This window comes from Triticum dicoccoides, chromosome 4A (assembly GCF_002162155.2).
Source record: "Triticum dicoccoides isolate Atlit2015 ecotype Zavitan chromosome 4A, WEW_v2.0, whole genome shotgun sequence".
Classification (NCBI taxonomy): Eukaryota; Viridiplantae; Streptophyta; class Magnoliopsida; order Poales; family Poaceae; genus Triticum; species Triticum dicoccoides.
In genome coordinates this window covers 37,532,308-37,541,437 of record NC_041386.1, presented here as the reverse complement: position 1 = coordinate 37,541,437, position 9,130 = coordinate 37,532,308, and the positions used below count along the sequence as shown (strand labels likewise).

Sequence of the window (9,130 nt, the reverse complement as noted above, 5' to 3'; positions counted from 1 at the left end):
TGTAAAATTTGTTTCTACTACTAGTTTTAAGGCCCAGCCCAACTACTTGAAGGCCCAATCCAACACATATTTGCATGACCCAGGCGGCCCAGCCCGGGCTAACCCTGGAGCACTGCACAGATATGTACATGTGGCTAAACCAGAATATCTTGAAACATGGCTAAACCAGAACGAGATCATATAAAGTTGCAGTAACAGCTAAACTTAAAACCAGTCCAAAAGAAAACTAAACTCCATCATATAAAGTTGCAGTAACAGCTAAACATCATGCAGAACATGTTCATCCCCAGGTGAACACACAGCCACCAGATAAACCCTTGAAAAGACTTAACGTCGACCTGTACAGTGCGTAGAATCGACCATTTGATGAACTAATAAGTAGAAAAAGAAGATCAAATCCTGTCTGTCTCAAAAAGCTGAAACGAAACTAAACTCAGAACAACCACTCTGCCAGCTCCTTTGTTTTATTTAGAACTATGCACGCTTGAGCAAAACGACCAGAATAGACGCGATGGCCAGGAGCACGAAGGACGACGGGCCATTTGTGAAATCCTTCTTGGAGTTGATGATCAGGGTCTTCAACCTCCCCTTGCTCTGGCCCTCGTCTGACGTGGCCACCAGGTCCTGCATTATGCTCGAAAGATTCGTCACAATCTCCGACACGAACGCCTTCATCATCTGAATGTAATCACTGAATGCATCTGCCGGCGAGACGACACCATTGCTGCTCTGCGAGCTCTCGGCGTCGCTCTGCTCAGCTTCGTCAGTGACACTGGATGACTCGCTGAGGTCTGAGAACGGGAAGATAGATGAACCAAGTTATTTATTATACTTTTCTAATGGTTAACTGAATTAGATGTACTAAATGATGGCTGGGCGCTTACTTGTCTTGTAAAACTCCACAAGTTTCTTGTTCTTCATCACAGCTTCCCAGACATTCTTATCAGAAGCAAGCGAAGCAACAACATCCTGCAGTCCAAATAGAACCCATGCTTCAGGTAAATAAACAACAACTCTGAGTTGTTTGCACTTAATGCCAACTGAAGTTGCATGAATACAAAAAAAGGGCTGACATTATGCCAATATATGAAATCAACTTATCTTCTGATGCTAGCAGGAAGAAATGAAAAGATCATGACTCCACAACACATCATTAGGGTGACCTTGCCGACACCTTCAGTATAAGTTGGAGCTTAATTACCTGAGCTTCAGGACTCTCGTGTAGCATGGTGAAGGCTTCAATAACACGTGCAGAGGATCCAGAGGCAACGGATAAACTGTCATGCTTCTCTTCATGCTTAGATGCTTCTGAATGGAGATGATCCTGAAATGTTTCCTGAGCAACCTTTGTGGGATCATCAAGGCCATCATGGGAGATATGTGTCTTGGAGATATCCAGGCGGCCACCATGGGAATCAATCTTGGCACTGGTTGCATGAACACAAGTCATCAGTTTGTTAGCAAACACAACATCTGGCACACAAGCCAAAAGGCCCAAAGCGGCATACATATGAAAAAGGCACATAAGGAAACTAATCGAATACAGAATTATATGACATGGTTGGAAGAACAACTCTACATGACAGACACGGTGAGATATTTTTAGGGTTTGGATCAGGCAATCCTGTCAGAACATGCAATGGAAATCCTAAACAAGCACCGGCGTGATTTTCTGTGAATCAAAATTCTGATGGCACGATCCCAGCAAACGAGCAATTGGGGACAGGAACATCACAGATAAACATGAAGGGTGCCTAAATTAAAAAAAATCTTGAATCTATCAGAAAATGCTGAACGCTCCTGATACCAATTTTGTCTTACACCGGACAGCAGATAAGAACAATCTACTGAAAAAGAAGAACAGAACAGAGTCAGCCACTATGTAGGGCTCTGTCACTGCATAACAACCAGACGTGCAATCGCATCAGTTTGCAACTAAAACTTCATGGACATGAACCATATCTATCAAACTATCACCAGTTTGGCAAGTAATTAATCTGGTAAAACAAAGGAAGCAAGAAGGAGATGTGGCAAGTAATTAGTATAGTTTAGGGATGCGCACATCTCGAAGGCGTCCCTGAGGTCGAGGGTGGCGGCCATGGCCTCCTCGTGGGAGGGCACGGGGCCGAACACCTCGCGGTCGGGGATGTACCAGTCGTCGAAGGTGGTGGCCGTGGAGACGGGGCGGGTGTCGGCCGCGGCGGCGGAGGAGGAGGGCAGGGCGGAGCGGCGGGCGTTCGAGGCGGAGCGGTAGCCGCCGATGAAGGCGGCCCTGGCGGCCGCGCGGATCCCCATGCTGCCGCCTCCCATCGCCTCCGATCTCTCTCAAGCTCTGCGCGAGAATCGACTCGATCGATCAAAGCCCGGGGAGAATGGCGGCGACCGGGTATTTAATAGCCGCGGAGGGTTGGGGAAGGTCGCTTCAGATTAGGGGGGCGCCGCGGGATCTTGGCCGTTGGTCCTGGAACGGACGGATGGTGGGGTGGGGCGCGGCGCACGAGGGGGGCGTCCACGTTGAGTCCTTGCGCAACACGGGTGTAATCCTTTTGCTGATACGCGGCGGGCAGTTAAGTTGCGTAGGGAATCACGCCGCTTATCTCCGCGATTAAACAGGCCAAAATCACCGGGCCAAACTGGAGCACACATTTTTTTACTACTCACACTGTTTCTAAATATAAGTCTTTTTTACATATTTTAATACGAACTACATATGAATGACATATTTTTTGAGACTGTCTATTTAACATTTGACTGTTTTTCAATTCGACAACATTCAAATTTCCTGATAAATGAACAGATGACACCTGTATGACCACAAAATCAGCCAACAGCAGAAAAGAGACATCAAAACGGGTCGGGGAAAACATCTGACCCGGTTCGCTGGACAACTAACCACTCCAGAAAAATCAGGGGCCAACCCCTCTTGATCTCCACAACCACACAACACGTGCGCAACTTGCAACGCATGAAAAGGGGCAAACCCTTCCCACAAATCACTCGACAGATCACACCTAACAGCACAAAAGAGCAAATCAGAAGGGAAGAAGAAGAAGGGGGAAGATGGAGGCGGCCATGGGCGAGGGGGGAGGAGAAGAAGGGAGAGCAAACAGAAATCAAAAGGGATTCGGAGAGGAGGATGTACCTAACGTGGAGCAAGAAGGAAAAACATCAGAGGGGATTCAGCAACATCCACAGGTCAGCAACTGCCCCAACTGCTCACCATCTTCTCTCTTCACCTCTCACATGAACAAATCAGGAGGAATTTCTCTTCATCTACAAAGAGATAGATCAACATCAATTGTAATTATGATAAATTTAAGAGACAACCCATGCCATATGTCTGGATAACACCCTGATATCTAGGACACATTTCATCGACAACACCAGAGAAGAACTTCCCAGAATTTCTAGTGAAAGTGGCACAAGCGAAATCGCTAGATCGTTTATGTCTCTACAAAACAATAGCAAAAGTGAAACACATATCAAAACACATACAATAGAACAAATAAGCAAATAAAGCTTTGAAATACACAAGCAACAAAACTAAAAATAACATTTCAACCACTCAAAATATTTATTCAGATTACTACAAATTCCTTAGTAAAATACAAAACTTACGCATAAACTACACAAATACGGCTGAACACTCTGAAAACCGTACTGCTTATGAATAACAAGAAGAAGAGCAAATGAAAAATGAAAAACAGGAAATTCATGGGAATTATAGTACAACTCTGGGGGTAGATTACATTGTAACATATCTAAAAATACAGTGACTAAGAATTGGAATTACATTAGAAATCACATGAATATCACAGTGTAATGAAAACATGGCAAACTCATGAACTATGGTGTGAGCACATGAAAAATACTGCCAAATACATGATTAAGCACACATGATTTACCAACGAAAAACCTACTGAAAGTACACAATAATACATGAGCTTACACTCTAATACAAAGGGAACTGAAAAAATCATTGGAGGGATCTAAGACTGATAACATAGGGCAATTGCAGGGCTACAACATTGGGGATTACAAAAAAATCACAATCAGGGACATCCACTGAAGAATCATGCTACAAAAGAAATATAGCAATACTAATCTCTAAAATTATGATATGCTGAGAAAACCCTAAACCAGGGGAACATGCATTAAAGAACAAATAAACAATAATGAGGAACTATACACATTCCTCCTTGAAGCAGATGATAATTTCCTCTTCAAGCATTTTACTTCCTGAAAATAACAAAAACACAAGGGTCACCCGAAAGTAAATACCCAAATCAAAATTAATAAAAAATACAAGATAAAATAAAACAGACTTGATTCAGATAGAACTTTGGAAGAGCTTTGTCGAACCCTCCTTCATTACCAGATAGTTCCTGCAAAACAAATAAGAAATAACACAGACCAAAATAAATACATCAAACTAAGAACATAAAGAAATAAACAAATAAAGAAGCAGAAATAAATAAACTACCAGAGATACACGATAAGAAGCTCTTCTGCAAAATCATTAGGCACAAAAGGTTCACTCCGAGAATCTGCACTCTATAAATATGATACTAATGGAATATCCCGATGAGAGACTTTCCGTAGCTTACCCATTTAAACCTATAAACAGAACACAAAGACAACAAAGGAAAAGAAGTTAAATAATGGTGAAAGACATCCAATTCAAGCGTAAAAATGCACTATATTCTAACTGACAATTACAGTTCTGAACCATAGAAATTACAGTGTAAAAATGGCAAAAAATAAATTTAGCTGAAGCATTCGAAAGCCCTACAGTACTTATCCAAGCAAAGTACAGTGAAAACTAGCTAAAACTGGACATAATTACACTGAAAATCTAGATAAAATTACTGTGCAAACTGGGCTAAATTACACTGTAAGAATCCACTCAAATCCTATGACAAAAATCACATTGGGATTATTAGGTAAAGTACACTGTAACTACATTCAAATTACACTGTAAGTCCGGGACAAAAATTGCACTGTAAAGTTGGGATAAATTACACTATGACACAGTGGAAAAATTAGGTAAAATACACTGTAAGTCTGGTACAAGTTGCACTGTAAACTTGGGATAAATTACACTGCAACTACATAAATCCATTGTAATTACACTATGACACATTGAAAAAATATTAGGTGAAAATACACTGTAAGTCTAGGACAAATTGCACTGTAATGCTGAGATAAATTACATTGTAACTACATTGAAATAACACTTTAAATCCACTGTAATTACACTATGACAATTCACACTGGAAAAATTAGGTAATTACACCTGACAACTAAAAGAAGAGGAAAAGCAACGAACAGCTGACCTTGAACTTGCAACCCACAAAAAGGGCCCAGATCTCACCTTGTACTACCCCTCCCCTCCACATATCCCAGCTAATACACAGCCCCAGCGCATAACACAACCAGGAGACACCACTTACAGTGTAGACTAATGGAACTTACACTCAAGAACAGAAGAAATTACAGTGTAAACCTGACACAAATTACAGAGTAATCAAAAGGCATACAGCCAAGAAAGCACATGAATTACAGTGAAAATCAAAAATGGGAGATTGCAGTGCAAAAATCACATGAATTACATAGTAATTACAGAGCAATTATACAGTTTACTTTAGGGAAATTACACTGGCAAAAATCTAAGTGAGAATACCAAGCATATTACAATGTACACTGAGGGAAATTACAGTGTGAAAACTATACAGAAATTACAGTGTACATCAAGGGAAATTACAGTGTAAGTACTATATGGAAATTACAGTGTACGATGAAGAAAATACAGTGTAATTACCATGAATATTACGGTGTGTATTGAGGGAAATTACAGTGAAATTACCATGGATATTAAAGTGTACATAGAGGAAAATAGTGTAACTACTTACAGACTACTTTCAGTGAAATTACAATGCAAAGTACAGTGTGATTTCCATGGTTGTTGCAGAGTACATTGCAAAACTGATGAAAATTACAGAGTAAGCTACTATAGTAAAAAAAAGCGCATGAATTACAAAGCAAAACTACACAATTACAATGCAAACGTATGTCTAAACTGGGGGATTACAGACCAAAAGCACAAGAATTGCAGGAAACAATCAGACGGGAATTACAATACAGTGCAAAACTGGGGGACCACATTACATGGAAATACTCATTACAGTGCAATTCTAAGCTAAAATCAACTGAAATTCTAGGAAAACATATAGAAAAAAAGTTGACACACACTAGCAGACCTAGTTGCAGTGCTAGAACGCACGGGATTATGGAGAAAAAAACCCACAAACTATCAGGAAAACAGCACTGCAAACTCTGAAAAAACTCATGAAAAAAAAACCAACCGTAAAAATGCACTTCTACCTAAAACCTTACCCTATCAGATGGTTGAAACTGCAACAGCAGGGGGCGAGCCAGAGGGCTCAACCAACACTCAACACAGAGACATGCCTATCACCTGAAAAACCACAAACCCTCACCCTACCAGAGGACCAACATATCAATCAAAATATTCATAAATGAGCAACCAAACAACGGCTATAATGAGAGGATCAAAACGAGAACACCTGAAACGTAACAACGCAATCACAAAGTCAGGGGCGAGCACACAAATACTAACTGATGCAAGCACACGGGATCCACAGGAAACTACACGAACCATGAAGCAGAACCAACAGCTAAATGTTGAAACAACAACAAAATCTACAAGACAAACACACAAACACCTAGATTTGGAAGCTACAGAACCACAACCATGGCAAATCGCACGTGGGAAGGGAGAGAGACAAGAAGATAACCAGGGAAGTAGGGAATCGAAGAGGAAAATCAGGCTCCGGCAGAGAGGGATCTCGGAAACGCCATGAACCCGACGGAATCGCCTCGACTCCTCCGCCGCTCGAACGCCTCCTCCTAACGCTCCCCCCTCTGCCCCTCTGCCATTTTGAAACAGTACTGCCCAAATGAAATGGGGCAAAATTCAAAATGGAGAAAAGGAAACGACACGCATGGGGGAGATGGTAACGGGCAGATCCAAAATAAAACCGAGCCCGATCAAAGAAAACAGCACCCGACTGCGCCCGGCAAAAAGAAACCCGCGACCGAAACAACAACTCTCAGCGCGAATCTAAGCGCGAGATCAGACGGCCACAAATTCGAATTACAGCGAATTGAAAAACAATTGACTGTTAAATAGCAAAACCATATTTTATAGTGTAGATTTACTTATTTTGTTTCATATGTAGTCTATATTAAAATCTGTAAAAGGACACACATTAGCGAACCAAACAATATTTATTTATTTCAGGATTTTCCATGATACGCTTTTAGTGGGAGGCAACGTTCCCGTCGACGACGAGATGCCTACGGTGACTTCCTAAATCTCAAGATGATATGGCGGCTCAATCTCTCGAAGATGCTCATAAGGGTAGGATATGCGCTTGGTTGTAGATGCCCTTATGCTCCAACACGTACACCGACATCTCTCGAAGATGCTCATAAGGGTAGGATAAATGTGTACGAGCGCTTGCATTTGTACTGTGTTAAAGAAGGACACATTTATATATACGATGGAGGTATATTGGAGCGATAGCAAAAGAGATGTCGGTGTACGTGTTGGAGCATAAGGGCATCTACAACCAGGCACCCCATACTCCCCTCTAAGGGTGTTTTCAATGGTGACCCGCAAGTTTCCTTCTACATCTATCTGTGGACACGGATGCGGAAGGCCGCCATTCAACGTTATCCGCATACATCTCGTTTTCTTAAGTTCACGCGATCAAATAACCGCATACATAGAGTACAGTGGTTCAAATGGCTGCATGCAGTACTAGTTGAAATTTAAAGAAGTTTAATCATGCGTTACAACCCAACATTGTTGTCACCTTTAACCACCCATTGATGCTCAATCAGATCTTATTAGTTCAGTTGCTCGTGAGTTGGTCGATGCCTGCTTATGAGTTGGTCGATGCCGGATTTGTTGATGCATTTGAACAAGGGTGATGATAGGCGTCGGTGCGTGGGCCAAAATTTAGGCCGGCCGCCCGCGGTGCGTCTGATCGGGTGCGTACGTACGCTCCAAATCAAGGGTCGGTCCCGTGCTGAGAAAAGAAACAGAAAAAAAATCCTCCACGCGCGTCTTCTTCCTCGCGACGGCTCCCACGTAGGAACTAGCTGCCTCCACGGTCCCTCCCGCTAGCTGCAGATGCCCACGGCGCTCGCAGCATCTTCGGTAGCCCGCCCCACTCACAGTAGATCAGACTGCCACTCATCGGCATGTTCCTATGGACAGATGCAGCTTTCCGATCTGATTTCCCCATGAATGCCTGAATCAATACCGCCACCGATTGTAGCAAAAAGGGACGCCAATTGTCGCAAAAAGGCAACGCGGTTGCAGCAAAATTGCGACGCGGACGGTGCGTTGTAGCAAATGAGACGTCGGTTGTAGCAGGGTGCTATGTCGGTTCCAACAAAATAAGATGGCAGTTGTAGCATGGTGCTACGCCGATTCCGGCTTCACATCGACGAGGTGGCGGCAGTGGACATCACCAGTTCTAGACCTCGTCGGCGGCGGTTCACAGCAGCAGCATGAGACGTGACGCATCGCAGCTATCGTCGGAAGGATGTGACATCCAGCAGCAGGTGGAGTCCCCTCCGTGAGGTCGGGTCATCCACGACGAGCTCCCCGTCGACGCAACACACGATCACCGCGGTGGTAGCAAAAAGGTGTACCGGCTGAGCAATCCTGGTCGTCGTGGTCATCCCATGTCGCCGCTCATCGCACCACCGCACGCCAGTTGCAGCAAAATCAGTCGCCGGTGGTAGCTTTCCCACTGCTGGTTGCAACAAAAATTGCAGCCTGTCATCGCCAGTCACACTTTATTGTCTCTTGGTTGTAGAAAAACCAGGTGCCGATGGTAGCTTTCCCATTAACTGTTGCAGCAAAAATGTACGCCGTCGTCTGGTTGCAGCAAACCCGGGCACCGGTGGTAGCTTTCCCGGTGCCGGTTGAAGAAAATCGCAGAGCCGGCTGCTGCTTCAGCACCGGTGGTCGTGACCTCTGGTCCTCGCCTGGTGCCAAAACGTCCGACCTCGCCGAGGAGATGCACGGCCA

General features: G+C 43.6%; 1 protein-coding gene across 1 annotated transcript; it reads right to left on the bottom strand.

Annotated features, from left to right (window-relative positions):
- Positions 1-218: 218 nt before the first annotated feature.
- LOC119284817 lies at positions 219-2,352 on the bottom strand. The gene is made up of 4 exons (XM_037563981.1): positions 2,063-2,352; positions 1,202-1,427; positions 885-969; positions 219-791 (listed from the first exon to the last, which is right to left on the bottom strand). The coding sequence occupies exons 1-4, from the start codon at positions 2,308-2,310 to the stop codon at positions 475-477; spliced, it is 876 nt and encodes a 291-aa protein (XP_037419878.1). The 5' UTR covers positions 2,311-2,352; the 3' UTR covers positions 219-474.
- Between the last annotated feature and the right edge of the window lie 6,778 nt (positions 2,353-9,130).

Bases quoted from the DNA above. Each gene is read 5' to 3' on its own strand.
- LOC119284817 (XM_037563981.1), bottom strand. From the start codon at position 2,310: ATGGGAGGCGGCAGCATGGGGATCCGCGCGGCCGCCAGGGCCGCCTTC. The intron at 1,428-2,062 runs GTGCGCATCCCT...TCATGCAACCAG, and splicing joins CTCAGGGACGCCTTCGAGAT to TGCCAAGATTGATTCCCATG. The intron at 970-1,201 runs GTAATTAAGCTC...TTTGGACTGCAG, and splicing joins ACGAGAGTCCTGAAGCTCAG to GATGTTGTTGCTTCGCTTGC.